Below are 22,609 nucleotides of genomic sequence, written 5' to 3' on the forward strand. Positions count from 1 at the left end.
CAACAGCCAAGAAACAATAAGCTGCAGAACATACTCAATAATGAGAACTGATATTCACATTGTATATTCTGTATTTGCAGGAAGGACTGAGAATGCTTGTGTCAAGAGATCTAGACTGCACTAATACAGTGTACATCCAGTTTTCATTTAAATTTATTGCCAAAGGTAAGATCACCATTGACTTACTATCACTCCTCTAGCTTTATTAATACATAGTAGTGACACAGAAAGGAATACAGATTTATATTTTCAACTTCAGTGTATGGTAGTGATCAATAGTTTATGGTAGATTATATGGGAGCTTGTTTGAAATTTTGCATCATCCCTACCTTGCTCCCAGCCTACATGGCTGTCTGTGCAGCTCCTAAGGAAAAAGTGGACTGTAGTATCATCAAAAATAGCACAGCTAGTAAAGTCTTTGGGCAGAAAAGAAAAAAAAGAGCTCAAGATTTTGTAGAGATTTCCCATTATGTTGGGGAAAAAATATTTGTCCAAGTTTTTTATGTCATAAAATTGTGCCTACAGTAAATTACTTAAGGGACTAATAGTAAACTACAGTGTTTTTCATTTTCTAGCTTCAGTCCACTGCATTAAAATCTCTTACCATTTGACTGCCTAGCAAGTATCTTAGAGGTAACTGAAACTCCATCATTCCATTTAGTTGATACGAAGAATAGTCAGACTTTGCAAGACAAGTTTTATGAGTTGTTGTAAATAACTTGTGACAGTTCCTCCAGTACAAGGACTTTTAAGCCAGTGATTCAGTCTTACCCTGCTCCAAGGCCCTGCCATCCTTGGCTTTAAAAAATAATTATACCCACATCTGGAGTGGCATGATGGAGAGCCACTAAACTGCTTGAAGGTTTGAACCACTCCCATGCAATTTCAGAAGTTTTCCCCAAATTTTCTGATAGAATTGGCACTTCCAGGCTGAACTGTGAATGTTGAAAAATTCCTCTCACTCTGGTGTAAGGAAGATGTCCATAGTTTCTGTGGTATGCTCAGTGCTCTGGGACTGGACCCTCACTGACTCAACGTTACCAACAGCTTGAAAATAGTTTTGAACTCCCTCTTTCTTCCTAAATAAGTATCTTAGCCAAATTTGTGTATGGATGAGTGAAAATATAGATCTTTGTGAATTATTATTGATTTTCTTTAACGGGCATGTAATCATATGTATTGGGGTATTTATCAAAAAGAAAGAAAACTGTAACAGCCGAAAACATAACATGCCCCAAAATGATAACACGCCAAATATTTCATTTTTATAAGTGAAGTCTTTGCGAAGACTTCTTTTACAAAATTATGCCTTGGTAATATTTCTTCATATGATCATTGAAAAAAATATTAAAAAATAAAGTGAGTAAAAATATTGCTCTGAAGGCAGGAATAGCCAAAGGCTGAGGCCTGGATTTTGACACTTGACCCACAAGGAGTAAGACCATGTAACCCCAAGAGAAATTGCTCACTGCTGGATCCAGGACTTAGTCCCAACAAGCTCCCTAATGTTGAATAAAATTGATGTAGCTGGGCATATCTCTCAGCTGTGAGTGTTAAAAGCAGTGTGTTGTTTACTGTTAATTGCCACAGATAAGCTGAAATTGTCTCCAGACTGCAAACAGCTCTTCCTGCTCTGCTCCACAGCCGGTGGTTGAATACTTAGCACTGGAGCAGAGGGGAGCAGGAGCGTGTGCGCTTTGGTTTCAGCAAATGTGGTTAATTTAAGAATAGATCAAGGGAAAAGCTTCCACAGTAACACACAGTGAGTTTCTTCAGGGATGAAGAAACTGTCCCTTAGTCCTTTCCTTCTGCTGGTTCCTGACTGAGTTTTTGGGGAAATGCCATCACTGTGCCACACCATGAAGGGAGCAGAGAGTGTAAATTTGTCTGCATGAGATCTCAATTCAGAGATGCCATCACCTGGACACTGGTATTCCTGGACTGCATGTTAGGCACAGGCCAAATACAGGCTGGGGGCTGAGCTTGTGTACAGTAACCAGCATCAAAAATGAGTGCTGGGCTCTAATTAGCATGTGTTAATAACTAGGGCTGTAAAGAGCTTTTGTTTTTTACTCTTTAAAGCTCTAAGTAAAAAAAATAGGAGGAGCTGGTAGTTAGAAAATGCAAATTTTACTGTCAGTTCCACTGACTTTTAGGCCCAGTTTAAAGCACAGATTATTGCTTTGTTGTTGTTAAAACATGCTAATAAATATCCTCAGTGCTCTCCATCAATTATGTTATTTCTGGGCATGAATATCCTCATCCCAGTGTCTCCAGTGAGAGCCACAGACTCATAAATTTATGAGGATAGAGGCTGTGGCTTTATCTGTGGGTGCTACAGATGGTGATGATAATGTCTTGTACCTGGACAAAACAAGCAAATAAATACTGTATTGCTGGAATATGTTTGTAGTAGAAGGAGCTGGTGTGTTCTAATCTAAAAAAGTATAAGAAACTTCTCATCTAAATAATTAACTATTATCGCATGTATAAGGAACAGTAATGTAAATTTAGGCCCTATTTCATTTGCATTTTGCAGAAAAGCAAGGGAAAGCACAGAAAGACATATGTGTACAATGTGTATGTAACATCTCAATAGCTTAAGCTGTTGTTAAAGGAAGCCCGTACTTTGGAGTGGATGTCAGAGCAACATAATTTCATTTATACTTGCTTGAACTTACTGGATTTCAATGAACATAAATCTATGTACTTTATGCTCCAGGCACCCCTGAGAGGTCTCATTCCATCCTGCTGCAATATTCTGTCAACGGTGGCATCACTTGGCACCTGATAGATGAGTTTTACTTCACCCAGACTACAGATGTCCTCTTTATCAATGTTCCTCTGCCCTACGCAGCCCAAAGCAACGCAACGCGGTTCAGGCTCTGGCAGCCTTACAACAACGGTAAGGGAGAGACACAGCCCTGGGAGTCCAGGTCCATGCTTGCACAGCCCAGCATCTCTAGAAGTGTGCATTTTTTGAGCTAAACAATTAGAGAGACTCTTAAATCATTGGTGTTTTGTGTTTGAGCTCCTTCAATTAGAATTACTGCAGGATTATGTTTACTGTTCTTAAAAAGTCGTTGAATGCTTTAAAGTGAAGTACCTTCACCTGATATCCCTGGACTGTGTGCAGAAAAGCATCAGCTTTGGCCCTGGAGGGAGTGGGAGATCAAGAAACACCAATAAAGTTAACTTCACTCAGGTTCTTCTCATTATTTTTAATGGGCATGATTCTCACTTACACTGAGGCCCCATTAGGATGCTCCAATTATACAAAAATGTCCCAAGTGTAAATGGGAACTGGGCCTACCTTACTCAGAATTAACTAGGCATTAAAAACCCATTTAGAAAGAGTATGTAGTGAGCAGTTAATCTTTTGATTAAATTGTAAAGGACTGGAAAACCACAAGAGGAGCACAGCTCGTTCCTCCTGATTACAGGAGATGTGCCAGCTGAAGGAAGCTCTCCTCCGCTCTCAGTTACTCTGAGCACAGTTCCAAGCAGAAACTGACATTAACAGCTCTAGAGAATTCCAGCAATCATTTAGACATGGTGATTCAGCAACAGTTTATTCCATGTAGGCAAATTCCTAGTACACCCTAACAAAAAAAAGCAAATTAAAATCTGGTCCTGACAATCCTGTTTCAGTTCATTCTTCTGACGTGTACTGCCTAAAACAATTATCTAAACTTTTCTCTGATGAACTTGGATATAATTTAGATAAATGAAAAAATGCTACACAGAAGATCTGTCAATTTAATCCTTCCTCTTCAGTTTGAGAATACCAATTTTCTGACGTATATGGATACATAATACATTGGAGAGAAGGAGATTCAGAGTTTCCTTCTCTATGGAAGAATTCAGAGTTTCCTTCTCTATGGAAGAACTCCTCCCAGGCAGACACAAGCTGCTGAGTGCAAGGATGTAGAATGAAATTGCACTTTCAGGCTGCTTTGACTCTGTAGCAACTACTCATTTCAGTGATTCTTAATTGAAGAAGACAATGACAGAATTTCAAAGTAAATATGACTTAAATAGAAGATAATTGTTCAACACCCATTGCTTTTCACTCTTTGTTTTGCTGTGACTTCTATAATTTTTAGGGAATAAAAATTAATTCCTTAGGGTCAAGCTGCAAAGCAGTATAGAAACTATTTTCATGGAAAGTGAAAATAGTGATCCCACACTTTTAGCACCCTCCTCTTCACATAATCCATAAATACTGGCTGCTATTCTGCTCTCCAATAATATTAGTATTAGGTCTTAATAGGAATATTTCCATTTCTTTGTAGGCAAAAAAGAAGAAATCTGGATTATTGACGACTTCATTATTGATGGAAATAACCTGAAGAATCCCATTATCCTTTTGGATACCTTTGACTTCGGTCCTAAAGAGGATAACTGGTTTTTCTATCCTGGTGGAAACATTGGGCTTTATTGCCCATATTCATCTAAAAGAGCTCCGTAAGATTCTCTCAGCAATACAACAGAAAGAAGTGACTTCGTAAAGTGAGTCTAAAGCACTCCTCTCCTTGATTTTCAGGGAAGAAGACTCAGCTATGGTATTTGTTTCAAATGAAGTTGGAGAGCACTCCATTACCACAAGGGACCTGAGTGTGAATGAAAACACGATCATCCAATTTGAGGTACTTGGCCTCAGAAAGTTATTTTGCCTTTTGCTTCATGTTCTTCCATATTCTGCTCTGGTGTATTTTCCCAGCTGTTTTGTTGCCAAATTGAGAAACCTGTCTAATTTTCCCTCTAATTGATTTGACATTAGTCTCCCTCATGTGACTGTATCATGATGCTTTTAATACACAGATAAGGGAAAATTCTGCTTCAAAGTCTTCTACTTTCTTGCCTAAATTACTACTATGTCTATGCCTATACACTTGCACTGATAGCATTAAAGTCCATGTCCTATGCATTGGAGAGTCACGAGGCAAGAGGACCAGCAAAATATAGTGAGAGTCCAATTTGCCACTTCACAGTCTGCTCAAGGTAAGAGTGCAGCATTTCTACAAGCTGACCAGTGGAGAGCTACAACTTCATCTGTGACAGTAGAAAATAATTTTTCCTACCTGCTGGCTTAACTGCACTGTTGTACTTTCTCAGTGACAAGTTTCTGCTTTCCTTTTGCTTCTGCTCACATCGTAGCTGCTCTAGATGAAGCTGGTTTTTGGCTATTGTGGCCTGAAGTCATCCCATTTTAGGGAGTTAAGGAAAGTTCATGAATAAGGAGCATATTTTTGTGTTTCATATAGTCACTGGAAATAGGTACCCCAGTGACAAGAGTCTTAACTAAACTGTGTTTCTGACTTATCCTAGACTCTAAACTGTGCATTGCCTGGGGCAGCTATTGATGGGAGTAACCAGTTAGTATTTATTAGTTTAGAGAGGTCATTATACTGTCATTATGAAATTGGAAAATAATCTGGCACATAAATTGTCATGCCACAGTTACCAGTCTGCTTTTAACAACAATGTGGCATGTTGTTGCATTAATATGAGCTACATAATAATCAGCAAATGATAGGTGTTTATAAAAATTACTAAAATGATACTAAGGGTTTTCCAAGAAAATTAGGTTTAGCTGTGTATGCATGAACTCTTCAATTTGTCATGCAACTAATTCATAAATTATTGAATGTAAGCCATTTCCTCTTTTAAAATATAGATTACAGCCTGTAGAACAAAAATGTTTGAGGTGACTTTAAGATATTCATAAGCCTTGATAGCATTAACTCATAAAATCTACATGTTTACTTCCATATGTGGTAAGAACATCATTTTCAGCTCACGTTTTTGAGAACATTAGTGTAAATGAAGGAGTTATGCATAATGCAGTAGTTTCTCTCTGTGTCCCAAGAGTCAAAACCTATATTGGGTCAGGCATCTCTCTAAGCTTCCAGATGAGTAGACAGCCCTGCTAGTCAAATGTAGGTTGATGGGACTTATGTGCACTGAAGAGTGATGAAGGAAATTTGATGTAGGATACACTTTCAACATTCTTGCACAGTTCTAAGCATTACCTTGTTTTAGAAACAAATAGATTTTCTTAACAGAACCGCATGCTACAAAGACACTTTTTTTTTTTTCTACAAAGATATACAAAAATATTAAAATGTTACATAGTTTTAATACAGGATTTGTATTTCACCAGCAATTGGTTTTTATCTGTTTCATGATAAGTACAGTGCATCTTATTTTATATTACAGTCATTCTGTAAAGAATTAATTTGTCTTCTTTTTCAAAAGCAATTTGAAATTATAAGAAGACCTAAATATCAGTGCAACAGGAAAACAGACTAATTTGCACTGGTTGTCTCAGATTCTGTATTAAACAGTCTGTATTTTCTCAGGAGTAGAACTGGTTTTCATGTTTTGCCTTCTCTACTGTTCTTTATATCAGGAATCTTGTGAGCACACTCTGAGAAGTCTGACACTGCCAAACTAAGACATTGAATCTAAATCCAGTCCAGCTATGATGCTCTAGGGCTTTGCCATTATACATGAACAAATAGGTAGTGAGTGTGAAAGCTGAACATATTGAGGTGATAAGCTTTTTTTTGTAACATAAAAGAGGATCATAGTGCAGCTCAGCAATTAACAGCTCAGCATTAACAAAAAGTTAATATTCGCACTTTCTATTTTAATATTTCTGCTTTTAATAATGCACATTTTCTTGATGCTGTGATTACTTCAGTACCTGCCAGAGGACTGCAAGTGCTGGTGCATTTACTCCAGCAATGTTAACAGCTCTCCTTTGGGATCTGCCCAATTAACTTCATAGTTTTCTCTAGGCAGAAGTTGTTGGGGATTTCTTATCACATTCATTTTATCATAACCCATAGTGTGATATACTCAGGGACAGGAGAGCAATGTGCAAAAGTTCCTGTTCATGTGCATGTCCTGAGTACATCATCCCTGTTGTTAAATGGGTTCCCAAATCACCATTTTCCTGGACTAAACAAATACCATACCAAATGGGGGAGACTGACTAAGGTGAAGAATGATTGGGAGTCCCACAGTCTGCCCTGTGTCACCTTCTGTGTTTGATGCCTTGGCCCCCAGATCAATATCGGCTGCACCACTGACAGCTCCTCTGCTGACCCAGTGAAGTTGGAGTTCTCACGAGACTTGGGGGCCACCTGGCACCTGCTGCTCCCCTTGTGCTACAGCAGCAGCAGCCACCTCAGCTCCCTCTGCTCCACTGAGCATCACCCAAGTAGCACTTACTATGCAGGCACTACTCAGGGCTGGAGGAGGGAGGTCATTCACTTTGGAAAACTTCACCTCTGTGGGTAAGTGTCCAGCTCCTGTTCCTACCCAGCTGCTTCTTGCTTTGCTTTTATTTCTGGTTTTCACCCAGCACAAGGGTGACGCATAAGAACTGCAGCACTAGAGCAGACCAAACGACCAATATTTCTCTGCTTTTTGCCCTGAATGTTAGCTAGTGTTCAGGTGACTCCCCAAATCATATTGTGCCTAATACTGATGTAGAATAACCACAGGCAATTTCCTATTACCTATATATTTAATTAGTGATAATTTAAGAGAAGGGAGTTGCTTGTTGAAATTAATGCAAAACTGACTGTTCTTATTGTGCTCTGAGTGTTCTTTGCAGAACTGCATCAGCCATTTGAATTCACTGATTATGTTCTTGCATGAAATTTGAGCTTCGTAAGAAAATGCAGTAAAATGTGAGCTAGTATAAGCTTGATTCCACTTCAATATGAAGAATGGTCTGATCTAAATACTCAGTCAATCAGATTGGATGATAACACAGCACAGAAAAACAATATGTGCTAGCAGGCATAGTAGTACGTAACTTTTCAAAGTAAAAACACTACTCTTTACTTTTTCAGGAATAATTGTCATCTAGAATCAACTCACTTTATGTAAAAGCTCATACCATTAATGATTAAACTGCAGCATGTATGAATGAAAATGAGCTGTGCAACTATGAGACTTTATGAGTCTGTGCAGCTATGAGACTGAGTATTTATGAAACTACTACAGTCAATAGGTCCTTCACTAAATAAATGACCCCATATGTGCCTCTGAAAGTATGAAAAGACCTATATAAGAAATAAGAATCAAGTTTGGAAAGACTGATTGTTTAATAATTTAAGGAAATGTTTAAATTTTAAACTTGAGTTTTCTGGTTTATGACAGTTAACATTTCAAGCATGGAATAGGTAACCATCTCTTTCAGCAGCTCACTTGTACTTCCTGGTTTTGTGCAAAAGAATTATTTTACCCTTTAGCCAACAATCAGTGCATCCCTCCAAATAAAAATTGTGACTGTGCAGACTCCTAACTCATTTAAACCTTCCAGAATTTTGATTTAGTCCTCTGTTCCTGAGTGCTTCTATCCTGTTTTTCTACCTTCCTTCCTATTCCTTCCCCAACATACCAGGCAAGGAGCCCATTGCTGACAGCCAGCCAAGCCCAGCAGTGCAGAGTAGTTTACATTCAGTGCATTAAATCATTGGGCCAGAGGGCTGAAGGGGGATTTCTCCACCAGAATGCACTGGAATAACAAGAGAAAAATCCAAACCTTTCTCCTTGTGTAATTCTAAAAAAATCTCCTAGCCTTTTCATCCCCCGAGTGCCAAGTGGTTATATTTTAACTGAGGATGAAGACAATTTAAGTTATTTCCAGTACATATGTAATTTTAGAAATGAATATATGTTCTCAGCAGAGAGCTGTAGGTAATAATTAGTATTCCAGTTATGTCCTGAAGGAAAAGTCCAGGGCCTGTTGAGCCAGAGAAGAAACCCCAAATAAGCAGTGGTTCACTCTCTGCTCCAGACACAAGTCACGCATCACCCTTGCCAGGAGTGACCCTGAGAGGAGGAGCTGGAAGAAGGAATTGTCTCAGGAAGAAAATCCAGCCTGTGGGGCAGGGCTCTACTCTCAAGAGGAGCTTACAACACCTCCAGCCTCACACTTGTGTCCTTCCCCTTAGGGCACACTAAAGTCGATGAATTTGACTTCCAGTAGAACTCTGGTTCTTGGGCATCTTTCTTGTGACACTTAGCATATCCCCACCCATCAATTATTGGTTGTCACCTAAATCCCCTCATAAAAATTTCTTCTTAGCAAATCAAGGAAAAGAATTTGTCAGCTACAATTACCTATGGAATTGATTTGCCTGCTGAATTTAGATATCTTTAACAAGACACATTAAACACGCAAGGCAATTAAGTGCTTCTCCCTTCTCAATCTTCTGGTTTCCTTCCTCCCTTAAAACGTTTTCTCAACTGGGAATAAAATTAGTCTCTCAAGTATTTTCCTCATCTCAATTTGTTTTCCGTCCTTCCCCAGTTGGTTCCTTTTTGTATGCAGCATTGATGCAAGTAGCACTTAGGAGATGAATTAAAAATGACAGGACAGCACCCAAAGGAGAATATAGTTTAAATTAACAACTTGCAATATCAGCCTGGTTTAAGATTAAGCTGCCTGAAAGCAAGCTGAATACCTGGTGACATGACAGATCATGTTTTCTTTCTGGGTAATTGAGGGTGAGATCCTACCACTCCACCCCTACAGGTGGTCTCCCTGGGGGCACAATGGAAGCATGAATTAGAATCTCAGTCTCCAGGAGAGGGTGAAAGTGGCCAGGTCTGACCCACACACTGTACACCAAAGCAGAAGGGAATCCACCAGACCACAGCCATTCATCTTCCCCATGAATGATGGAGTTAAGAGTAGCTGGATTTTAAATTTTGAAAATCATGTGTGTCATTCAGTTTTGAGATTACAGCTAATGAATAGTGTTATTTTTATTTCTGTCAGTACTTGGGTTGAACATCAACATAAAGATGCATGAGGTACTGAAGGAATCAGATCTAGCAGTCAGTTTCTAGAATTAATCTATTTATCAAGCCAGTTCCAACAGAAAGAATAATATATATGTGCATATAATGGTATATGCATGGAATACAAAGAAAAGATGGAACTATTCTTTAAAATAAGTACATTTCATGCCGTTTTCAGGTTGGCGAGGTTCAGGTGGTACCAAGGATTTTACCCTGCTGGATCCCAGCCTGTGACTTGGGCCATTGACAACGTGTACATTGGCCCCCAGTGCGAGGAGATGTGCAACGGGCACGGCAGCTGCATCAACGGCACCAAGTGCATCTGCGACCCCGGCTACTCGGGGCCAACCTGCAAAATAAGCACCAAGAACTCTGACTTCCTTAAGGATGACTTTGAAGGTATCTCTTTTGGGAGGGGGCATCTGAATACTGCCTGTCCATCTTAGTGCAACCCAGGGTTCAAGGGATTAAACAGCAAAGCCTTCCTGACCCCTGCATGCTTCTGATTAGAATTTATGCCATGGGGGTATTCCCAGGAACCCAGTAGTTCAGATGTCATTTGCAAGTGTGGTTTGTGAATACCCGATGCACTGTTAATGCTGGATTACGAAATCTACATTGAAACAGAACTTCCTGAAACTCTACGTGTAGAAAATACTCTTGGAAGCAAATTATGTTTTGATGGTAGTTTGACTTAAGCACAGACAGAGCATTTGCAAGTGAGGCAAACAGCAGAGGACTTTAAGGTCATGTCATTTCTCACTACAAGGGAAATCTGGCTCTCCCTACTACAGCAAACATGGTTTCAGAGCAGACCAAGTGTCTCAGTAGTGGGAGCCTCAGCAGCCAGCAGCCACAGCAGACCCCAAGAGAGAGAAGGCAGGAGGGAGCTCAAAGCCTCACGCGTGCCTGGGCACACACGGCATCCATGCACAAAACTCTAAAACCCCTTTGAGGCTTCCCCTGCTAGCAAGCACAGCAAGAGAAGCATGTTTTCATAAAGCAGTACCTGTGAACCAAACTCATCCCTTCACAGATGCTGCTGCTCATTTTCAATTTTGAAATTGTTTGTATGCTACCACTTGGAACCAAAAGTTTCTTTATAGACCCAAGTATTTTGTTGTAACCTTAAGATAAATGATGAAAGGTGGAAAACCTTGTGAATAACTGGAAACAAAGATCCCAGATCTCATACTTCTGGGTTTATTTTGTTTTGATTTGTGTGTATTCAGCTTTCTAGAATACATGGCATTGGAACCACTGAATACTTCTCAGTCAGCATGTGATTTTTAATTTATCTTTCTTCCTCTGCAAGTAGCACTCTTGCAAGCAGGAGCACTTCAGAGTAAATCATAAATATGTATTCACTGTGTATTCAGGTCAGCTGGAGTCGGATAGATTCCTCCTTGTGAGTGGTGGAAAGCCGTCAAGGAAATGTGGTATCATGTCTGGAGGAAACAACCTTTTCTTTAACGAAGAAGGTTTACGTATGCTGATGACTCGAGACCTAGATTTGTCACAAGCCAGGTAACACCCTTTCAAAAGTTCTTTCTGGATTTCTTTGAGGAAATGCCATACTGAAGAACAATACATATGTGATATTTCTCTAGAAAAAGCAAGCTGATGTTTTCTGTGGTCCTCACACCAGCAAATGCTCCATTTTAACCACTGGCACCATGATAAATTAAATTTAAATTGAACTTTAATTGCATTAAACATTTAAATGTTGCTTTTTTCACTTAAATAAGAATTCTGGAAACTGATGCCACACCTTCAGTAGTTCATGCAAGCTTTTGTTTCTGAAATCATTAACATGAGAAATGCTCTGCTTTTCTTACAGAGTGGTATATTATGAGCCATTTCTGAAACAGGAGTATCTGCTGAAAGTATAACTCTTACATTTGTCATCTCATAATTCTTTCATTTCTGAAGCTTGTTTTTTTCTTATTGTGCACATTTGTTTCCAATAATTCACTGAGAAATTCCCATCAAGCTGTCACCAGCTATTGAAAACCAAATATTTTAGTGTATTTACAGTTTATGTTGTGTCTTTACAGCCTACAGAAGAGACATGTGATAAGTGAGACATGCTAAGCAAGCCACATTAAAAAAATTTACATTAAAAAATTAAAAATATGAATTAAATTCCATCCCGATTGTGAGCATGCTAACAAATAGGCATTGTTTTCTAATTTATTCTGTATTTTAGCTGATATTCTTGTATTATTACTTTGGGGAGATTGCATTTTCTCCAAGACTTTTTTCACTGATCTCTTATAGACACCCTACTCGTTTCTGATGTTCTGTGGGAAACATTTTAACAGGCATTTATCTACTTTTTACCTGTTAGAATTGGTATTGAAGCTTTAAATAATGGTCTCATTGTAAAGACTCATGGTCAGTAGAAATATCTAACCAATGTAGTTTTTAGATCAGCACTTAGCTAAACCTCATTGATGTGTAATATTAATGACCCCTGTAATTTGTAAGATTCCTCACAGCAAACTTTTTTCAGAGCTTGATAAAAACAAGTCCCAATACTCAGCACTAATTTGATTCCTAGACAACGCTGAAATTAGAAGATTTCTTAACAAAAGATACAAAAGTTGCTCCATAATTTAACTAAATTATGTTTTCCTTATTGCTCATGTTCAAAGAACCATAGCTTATTTATCTCTTCTCCATGATGGTCTGTAGCTGGATTTGCAAATATTGACCTCAAGGCGTTACATGGAGATAAATTACTTCTGTCTTAGGAAAACAAAGCTGAACACTCAAATTTTTGTATATATGATTATGAAAAATAACAGTTATCAACAAATAACAGCAAGGCATCAATGGCACCTCTGAACAGCAAGGCACACTGCAGTGGCATTGCTGGGAGCTGCTCTTTTGCAACCTAAAGTAATTTCACTGGGATTTTGTACATTTGCAGACTGACTTTATCAACCACCTGCAAAGCACACCAGATCTGGCTGTGATACAGATGTGCCAAGTTCTGCACAGGACTTGGGGAGAGGTTTCAATTTATGTCAGGAGTGATGAGAGCAACTATTTTTTTAAGGGTGCTAGGCTCAGTAGTCACATTAAAACTTCCCTTTTCCTTATGAGGAGATCCCCTGAAGAGCACAGGCAAGCAGCCCTGTCTGTCAGCGCTGCAAGCCACACTCAGCACCTGGGGATTGAAATCAAGTGGACTCTGCAATCCACTGCCATCACATCTGTGTAATAAAAAATTTAACACGGGGACAGTGTATCACCATCATGGTGATACTGGTAGCTGAAACTGTACCACATGAAATATCAGTAAAGAGAAAATATTTTAAGTATCACAGCTGATCAAATCCCTTTCAATTCTGAATCACTAGAAGAACATCCATACATTTGAGTGTTACTAGATTCACAGAAAACACTTTGCTTTTCCATTTCAAAATAGGCAGAGCCTTTGCAAAATATCTTTGGGATAAGAAGAGAGATATTTAATTTTTTTTCATCTGTTAGATATTGCTACCTATATTTGGGTGGGTTATTACTACATTAATAAAATCTGAAATGTAAGAATAGCAATGCAAGGAAATCAGATGCAGCAGAGACAGGGTCACCTGGGTTTATTTCCTTTGAATTATGTGGCAAATGTTGGAGTAAATCTGAGGAGGCAGAAAGACTTGCCAGCAGTGAAGCAAATTCATTACATTTGATATGTTGATCCATGAGGGTACCCAGTGCTCCTTTACAGCACAAGCAATATGTTATGTCTGGGACATGGAGGTGGATATAATCTATAGCAAAAGCAGTTATATCAAGTAGCAAGAGAAACTGAGTTGCAGTGAGGACTAGAATTAATTGACTTGTAAGTCTGGCATTTTATTGGAACTTTGTCTGCCCAGCATCTCTGCAGCCTCCACTCCCAGCAGATCTACCTGCAGATCAAACCAGAACAAGATTTTGGATATAAAACTTCTTTTGCGCCATTTCATTTAACCATGAGCCAGGCAGCACTAATGCAACAATAATTAAAACAGAAAAAATACTCTAAAGCTGTGCAAAAGCTGTGCAAACATGAATTAATACTTGTAATATCCCTGCAAGTCCAATAAGTAAATATCATTACAGCACGGTTCCCTCCACTCCAAGAGCACAGTGGAGCTATTTATGAGCATCGGCTGACGGGAAGGATTTCGCAGTTTGATACAAGTCTATTGTGCAGCTTTGGAGAAGCCAATTAACTGGGGGATGAAAGCACTGGTGTCCCTGGGTGGCTTGGGCTGGCTTCAGGGAAGCCAGCACATTTAAACGGTGTAATTTAGACAAATTTCCTAGGCTGACAAAATGGACAAAATTATCCCTGAAAGTGAAATGTGCTTTGTTCTCCCGTCCAGATTTTCTCTGGTTTATGCCAATGGAAAACTGGGATGCTTATTTTGAATTTAAGTATTTCAGCAAATTCGTAGCAAATTATGATCTACTTAGAGCACAGTTGCTTTTCTGCCACTAAAATGTGTACTCATGGGATACAGGGATAAAAATTTCACCCAGGATTACGTTTCTGATACTTGCAACACCATCTGCTATGCAGACAAAAGCTGAAAACATAAATGACCAGCTTTGTTCAGCCTCTTATGCCTGGCAAACTACCACACAGGCAAAATGAATTTTTGTCATACCACCTGTCTGTCTAGTTATATTCTAGAAGATTTGGAAAGGAAATCATAAGATCTCCTAAAGATGGTTCTTACAGCTAGAAAATACAGGGCTAGTCAAGAGACAAACTCCAAGGCTCTCTGGTTCGCTGTTTAGGATGTTGTAGAAAATAGATCTTTCTGGTAAGTGGAAAGATTTTTCCTGTTAGATTTGTGCAGTTCTTCATGAGACTGGGATGTGGCAAGGGGGTACCCGACCCCAGGAGCCAGCCTGTGCTGCTGCAGTATTCGCTCAACGGGGGCCTCACGTGGAGCCTTCTCCAGGAGTTCCTCTTCAGTAACTCCAGCAACGTGGGACGATACATTGCCCTGGAAATTCCCTTGAAGGCCCGTTCGAGCTCCACTCGGCTTCGCTGGTGGCAACCATCTGAGAATGGACATTTCTACAGTCCCTGGGTGATCGACCAGGTGAGGAATTCTTGCAGGTGTTTCTTCTTTTAACACAATCTTAGACTGGATTCAGTCTTAATGTTTCCCTTTTTTTGGCATGTATCATTTCACTGAGACAAGAAAAAATGCTTCTTAAAAAGATATTTAGAGCACAATTACTGTTTGATGAACTCATGGTTTTAATGCACCATTTCCATGTGGGGCACTGATTGCCCATTTTGATTCTAGGAAAGTCTTTTACACTTTTACACGTGTGTAGAGCCTTGGGTTCACATGGCAGGAGGCCTTACCACGCAAAATGGAAGTCTGATTTCAAACTTCAAAAACCTTCATTTAAAATGTATCCAAATATGTCATTGGCTTGGTATAATGTACTAGAAAAAGACTATAGAAAAATATCAATCTTGTGAATATCAATGCCAATTTTATGAAAATAAAATTTCATATTTGGGATTTTCTGCTATAAAGATTATTATATTACTTTGTATGACTTGGTATAGATCACAAATGATTTATCTCTAAAATGATTATGCTCTGAGTAGTGTCATTGGGTTGTCCAAGTACAATTTGCTTTAATATTTATTACTTTTTTTAAAGAATTTAGTTTAGATTGTTAGGAGAAACCTAACCAGCCATTTTAATCTTGTGGTTACAAAATTTCACTTCCCATCCCTCTGTTTAGAAATTAAAAAATACTCATTGTTTCGATATCTTCATTGAATGTAGTTATATTTTTTCAGAAAAATCAGAAACTGAATTCAGAATAACAAATGAAAAATAATTCTACTTTGCTTGCTGTTGAATAGTAAAATTATAATGTTTTATAGTCAATGACAAAACAGAGGCTATTTCCCCACTTCTATCAACAGACATAATCTGATAGCAGTGCACCAGATAACAGAAGAGCAGAACAATCACTAGGAAGGTGCAATCACTTTGTTTCTGCTAACACTTTTTTTCTGAGCAGTTTTACTTCATTGAGATTGGAGGTCACCTCCCTGAATTTTAGATTTGTACAACTGAGCCAATCTCTTTTCCTTTACAGGAAAGAGATACTCCCCTTTCTCATGGACTAAACTCTCTGCTAAGTAATGTTGTCAATTTTGGACCAGTAGAATAAATGCACATAAATGCACATAAATGCACATAAATGCACATAAATGCACATCTCTTCCTCCCTTAGGTTGTTATAACACTTGTATGTTTGTGAAGACTTCTAGACATTTTTCCTCGTCAATAGCAATTTCTTTCCTAATGTTTCAGATTCTTATTGGAGGAAATATCTCTGGCAATACAGTATTGGAAGATGATTTCACCACCCTGGATAGTAGAAAGTGGCTGCTCCACCCTGGTGGAACAAAGATGCCGGTCTGTGGCTCTGCTGGGGATGCTCTGGTGTTCATTGAGAAAGCCAGCACCCGCTATGTTGTCACCACTGACATAGTTGTCAATGAAGACTCTTTCTTGCAAATAGATTTTGCAGCATCCTGCTCTGTCACAGATTCCTGTTATGGTAATGACTTCTTAGTAATCCCTGCCATTCCTCTTCCTCCACTGCAGAGGAAAGTTCACTTGTTTTCTGGTTACATTATTCATCATAACAAGAACTGAGAAACAAAATAAAGCTGCATGTTTCTGTTAGAAATTATATCATCTTTTTTAATCCAGGTGTCTGAAGCCTAAGATAAACTGAAGTAAATTATTCCCTGTGAGCATCTAAGTAGCAGTTCAATCCATCTCAGAAAAAGACGAACAGCTGCCTTACTCAAATCAATTTAGTAGATAATGTCCACTGCTTGGGCTGGTGGTGTAATAATAAGCAGCTGGGTGTTCAGCATATGTTTCTTGCTTTGTGGTTTTGCATTTTCACTGTAGTCTCAGTTCTGATCTCACTTGTACCCATATACCTAAGAAATCATTTATATCAACACAAATCTGACACTTGCTAAGGCAGCATCAACCGCAAACATTTATATTGTCCATATGAAATAATAAATATGTATAGACCTATATGTTTCCATGTATCAATGTGTGCATACATATTATGCACATGTGTATATATCCATTTATGTATACATAATGATGCAATTTTTAATTACCTAGGTTATTTTTTTCATATGATGTATATTGAGTGCAGAGTCAGCTTTTATAAATGTATATATACATATATACATACAGATAAATGAATAACAACATGCTCTGTACTCAATACACATCATATAGAAATTAAAAATTGGTTCATTATGTGAATTTTAAGGCACACGAGAAATTGTTTTTTTTTAAAATCAAGCTTTTTAATGCTTGCTTTACACATCCTCATAGAGTAGGTTTTTGAGGTGTAGATGTTTCTAATGAGGGCAATACAATACATTGCGTCATGTGGTATCTGTTAATTTACTGGGTTGATGACTTTTCTCTACAAATCTGTATAAAAATGGAAAAAGATTTTACATGAAGTCCCAGATTTAGCTTCTCTGTTTTTGCTAATCTGAAGCTACACACATGCTTAAAAATTTTTCTTTCTTTTGTTATTAAGAATAGTGTGGTATCCTGAGATCATCTCTGCTAAGTTTAGAAGCAGTTTGGTGACTGAGCCATATACTGGCAAAGAAACAGATCCTTATTTTTGGGGGGGGGGATTTGTTTGTTTCTCTGTCTACAACCCTTATCATTATCTTAACTTCATATTAAATTAGGCAGGACACTACCTAATCATGCTTCCAGTCATGATGAGAAAAGCATTTCTTTTGGTGAGGGAAATTTAACACTAAAAACTCACCCTTGTTTGTATCTACTTGTCCTTGTATTTCTACAGCACTGTCTTCTGTGCTGAAACATCAAGTAGGACTGATTGGGTCATTAAGGGTTATTCCCTGAGCACGAGGGTAGAAGAAATGGGTCTGTTAGTAATCAAAAGCAGATCACAGATTTATCACCGCTATCACTGCAACCACGCTCCACGTTTTACGCAGCCAGCTCAGCCAGCATACCTGGCAGCTGGAACATTTACTTCAAGTACCAGTTCTGCGCCTATTATTATTTACATTTTCATGGCTGCATGAAAGTTTGACTTGAAGTACTTAGTGAGCTTGACTAACCTTTAATTTTCGTAATAAAAGCTTATAAGCCATAAACAACAAAACAATGAAATTGCTGATTTTCGCTGAGAAATGAATACATTAGTTTAATGTGGCTAGACTGTGTTTGAATGGAAACAAGCTCACTGACTAACAAACTCAAATTAAAATTGTGCTGAATAATTAAATGAGCTGGTCTGCAGGAAGGGTGGAAGGCTGACTAAGCCATCTTGTGACAGAGCCAAAAGTTTGAATTTGAGTGTTGCTCTGCTTTACACAGCAATCACATCCAGCTGAATCTCACTCTTCAAGCCAGAAAAACAAAGTTTGGTGGTCATGGTGCTGTCACATCATTTTCTTGCATGCTGCAGCTACAAATATTTTCTTGACTTAATCCTGACAACTTAATGTTGGCTCTGTCTTTTCATCTGTGGTCCCTTGAGTTAGATGGCAGATGCAAAGATGTGCTGCAGACCCGACCTGAGCTATACCTGCTCAGCAACATGTAACACACCCTCCCGCCCTGCCACTAAAGGAGGTAGCTTTGTGCTTCTGACACAAGGGTTTGAAACGTTCTGGGTGATTATTTTGTCAGTTCAGACTTGTGATACTGTCTGGGGCTTGCACTTTATTATAAGCCTATGGATATAGGTCTCTAAATTAAGTAATTAACCACTTTTCCACCCTTAGCTATTGAACTGGAATATTCAGTGGACCTTGGGCTGACATGGCACCCAATTTTGAAAGACTGTCTTCCCACTAATGTGGAATGCAACAAGTACCATCTCCAGAGGATTCTCATTTCAGACACTTTCAACAAGTGGACCCGGGTTACTTTGCCTCTGCCTCCCTATACTAGGTAACTCCCTCTGGTTTTCTACAGAATATATCTAAAAGCACAACTCGGCATTTATAATGTCATGATACATTATGGAGTTTAAGCAATTGTACCTTGTCCTTTTCGTTTGGTCCATGTAAATAGCAACAAATCAGTATAAGTAAATGAAGCTCTCTCCTATAGAATTTGCAAACACTGGTAGCAAGGGCATCAGGCTCTCAGCACTGTTTGACTCCACAACTTTGCTCCTCCTGCTGAGCCTTATCTCCTCACATAGACATAGGCTGAGCTAACTGCTGGCTCTGAAGTATCAAAGCACAGGTAGAGCCTTGAGATGGTTGTCATGAGAGATGCCACCAAAGGCACATACAAGTTTGGAAACAGAGGCCTTTATTTTTTAGCAATTGTATGGAAGCACCTATGCAGTTGCTACACGTTTTGACATTAGTAATGAAAATGTCTATGTTCTGTTACTAATCATTTGGGGCATCCGGACTCTTCTCTATCTTCGGTGCTGTTACATCAAGTAATAGCACTTTTTTTAGGACTTCTTCCCAGCATTAATTTTCTTTGCTTCCTCTTTTGTGTGGCTTTGCTACATATCGTCTGTAAAAATCCATTACCCTATCAGTTCTTCTATAAAGACTCTAAATTTGTGTTCAGAGTAGTCTTTCTGGGGTTGAATGGGATGAATCAGGGCTAGGATTGATGTTCCAAACCAAATGAATTTTGACCTGAAAGGAAGCTACCACCTGAGATAAACTCAAGTATATAAATAACTGTGATTTTAAGACTGAAGAGTTTCTTGAGCAGTATATGTCACAAGAAGTCTGATGCCCTACTGAGGCAAAAATTGCACTTCTGTCCAATCCCATAATTGTATTTTTTGGCTCAAGTAATACCATTTCCCAAAGTTATTAAAACAGGCATTCCATGAGAGAGGTTATTACAACCTTATCTCATAAGCAAGAGAGACGTAGAGCTTTAGGATAAGAACAGTGCAGCTAATAGGCCTTTTAGTCTAGATGCAATATAATTTTTATGCTGCTTTATTATTTCAAGCTGTGTAATAGCGGGTGTGTGTCTCCAATTGTTTATGCCTGTATGTTTTAGGCACATGCAGGCTGTGGAGTCAGTAGCTTGGCCTGCTGCTCACCACCCATGTCTGTGCAGCCTCTTAGGTCTCCTGCACTCCAGAGTGCTACCTCACCACTGGTCTCAAGTGGGCAATGGACACTTACTTTTAACTTGGAGCTGATTTTAAAAGGCAAATGCAAATACAAAGCTTCCCACAGGAGCATCAGCTCCATGAATTGTTAGTGATGTGCCTAGCCAAAGCAGGCAGTGTAAGATATAGGTGCTTGTCTTTATTCTGAAAGGATTTCCTCACAATTTTTATGTGTATTTTTAAAATGCTGCTTGGTGAACAGCTGAGCAGCTGAGCTAAGAGCAGTAGATTTCCTTTTGGATAAACAAGTTATTTATTCAGCTCATGCAGCATTTTCATAAAGAAATAATTCATGGGAGAATAATGACCTTAACATATAAGGTCCATTTTTACACTGAATAGTTTTTGGGGATTTTGCTGGGGTTTATTTTTAGTTGGTTTTTTGGTTTTGGTTTTTTGGGGGTTTTTTTTGTTTGTTTGTTTGTTTGTTTTTGTTGGTTTTTTTGGGGGGGTTGTTTTTTTTTGTTTGTTTTGGTTTTTTTTGTTTTTATAATAATTGTGATTTCTCTTTGAGATTCAAAAGAAAACAGACTACAAAAAGTTCAATGCTGCCATCTAGTGCTGTACCACAAAACAGAGATTAGCTTGAATTCATAGTTACAGAAATTAATCTACTCACAGCTCTTGACTTAACAGTCTACACCTGCATGAGCTGAATAACTATTTGGTGTCCCCTGAATATTTTTGATAGATTTTCATCATCTATCTTGGGACCTGAGACACCTAATTCACATATAGGGAGTTAAGCCCATTTTAATCAACAAAATTAATATAATTTACTGAGTAGAGCCAGGATCACACTACAGATAATTTCTAAGCATTTCCAGCCAAGCCCTGGGTGGAGGGGAGGGAAGAAACTGCAAAGCCAGGGTCATGCTGCAAGCCCTGCATGGGCCTTCTCACCTGTCCCCAAACCCACTCCCTAGAACTGCTCTTAACCTAAGAGTGATTGGGAGAATTCATAGAGAAAAAGTCGGGTAAATTTGTTGACTTGGGCTTATTGACTGGCTTAGGATGAAACATGGAGGGTTCGGATAATCTGGCTTGATCCAGCTCCTAGCTGTCCCTCAGGTTTGGATCTGTTCTGGGACATGGTTATGACTGGCCTGAGCTTACAACTGGGAGTACCACCTTCTTCCTACCCTCCTCTCCACTGCACCAACCATGGCCCACTTGCTTTCCTTTCACCAGTGATCCATTTCCTACCTTCCACACTCTCAGCTTGATACCAAGCACCCACACTATTTTCTGTTCTCAAAATCTGGACAGCCTTTTCTTGGAGGCATATTGTCATTGTCAGAAACCAGCCCTGGGTCATGCTGGTAGCAAACAAATCTACCAAGAGCAGGATAGCCTCAAGACTAACATTTCCTTTCAATCAAAATAAAGATTACCTTAGCTAGAAAATACAGAATTCTGTTTTTCTCTCTTTCCCAAGGTCTCAAGCAACTCGTTTCCGCTGGCACCAGCCTGCTCCTTTTGACAAGCAGCAAACGTGGGCAATTGATAACGTCTACATTGGAGATGGCTGCATAGACATGTGCAGTGGCCATGGGAAGTGTACACAAGACAACTGTGTGTAAGTGCCATCTGTTCCCTGTCCTGCCCATAGCCGTAGCATTTCACTCCCCCTCTGTCATTCTGATGAATTTGCAGGGAAAACTGTGATACAATTCTACAAAGGAAGGTGGATTTTGCTGTTAAAACTGAGCAAGGCACTGGATCCACCTGGGAGTAGAAATAACAAGTGGAAGGTGAACTGCAGGGGTTGGCCCTGCCAGACCTCTGACTGTTCATGCTCCATGGCCAAAGCAGACAGTCCTTTCCTCAGTGGCAATGCATCACCTCTGCTCTTGCCTCTGCTGCATCAATTCCCCTCCCACCAGGTAGGGAGAGGGTACCCCTTGAGTTTGCATAGCCCTCTTGGGACATACAGTCCTGGAGCTTCCCAGAATATGTTCTCCTTATTCCCAAGGGATTTCACATCATGTCCCTGTGCTCTTAACCTGGTCCTGGGTGCAGAGAACCTGGGCTGGAGGTGGGACATACCCAACTAAGCAACATGTATGCCAGTTCTTCACAAGGCCAGAATTTGCTTTTTGACTGGTGTTACCTTGCTGGTCTGATGACTCTGCTCCATGGTAGGGTTTGCCAGAAGAGGCAGACTGGCTTGATCCTCAAATTGTTTGCATAACAATCCACACAGAGTCCTGCAAAGCTAGCAAACAACAACCCCCAGATTTGCCTGTCTTGGCAACAGAGAAATACCTTCCAGATGGATGTATTGCCTTTTTTTTACCAGCCACAAATGGCAGCAGAAATGGGAGAATGGTTGTATAATTGCACTGTGACTGTATTTTTTAGAAATGTATTTCACTGCAGAATAGACATATTATTGTGTTCCCCTCTATACTGACAACACTGCAGTACCAAGACACAATATCCCTGGTGAAATCTCATTGTAGCAGAACACAGTTCCAAGCTGTTATCCCGTCTTTGACACATTACAAGAATGTTTTTCAGGGAAAAAAAAAAAAAAAAAAAA

At 39.2% G+C, this 22,609-nt stretch overlaps 1 protein-coding gene across 2 annotated transcripts in view; it reads left to right on the forward strand.

Annotated features, from left to right (window-relative positions):
* RELN (reelin) overlaps positions 1-22,609 on the forward strand; it is a 277,149-nt gene that overhangs the window by 228,573 nt on the left and 25,967 nt on the right. For both annotated transcript variants that reach the window (XM_053977798.1, XM_053977797.1), the window contains exons 37-47: positions 81-165; positions 2,723-2,905; positions 4,296-4,467; positions 4,547-4,649; positions 7,078-7,307; positions 10,010-10,230; positions 11,211-11,358; positions 14,681-14,939; positions 16,185-16,434; positions 18,689-18,857; positions 21,503-21,643. In XM_053977798.1, the coding sequence (XP_053833773.1) occupies positions 81-165; positions 2,723-2,905; positions 4,296-4,467; positions 4,547-4,649; positions 7,078-7,307; positions 10,010-10,230; positions 11,211-11,358; positions 14,681-14,939; positions 16,185-16,434; positions 18,689-18,857; positions 21,503-21,643 (1,961 nt within the window). The remainder of the gene's footprint in view (positions 1-80; positions 166-2,722; positions 2,906-4,295; positions 4,468-4,546; positions 4,650-7,077; positions 7,308-10,009; positions 10,231-11,210; positions 11,359-14,680; positions 14,940-16,184; positions 16,435-18,688; positions 18,858-21,502; positions 21,644-22,609) is intronic.

Source organism: Vidua macroura, chromosome 5 (assembly GCF_024509145.1).
Source record: "Vidua macroura isolate BioBank_ID:100142 chromosome 5, ASM2450914v1, whole genome shotgun sequence".
Lineage (NCBI taxonomy): Eukaryota > Metazoa > Chordata > Aves > Passeriformes > Viduidae > Vidua > Vidua macroura.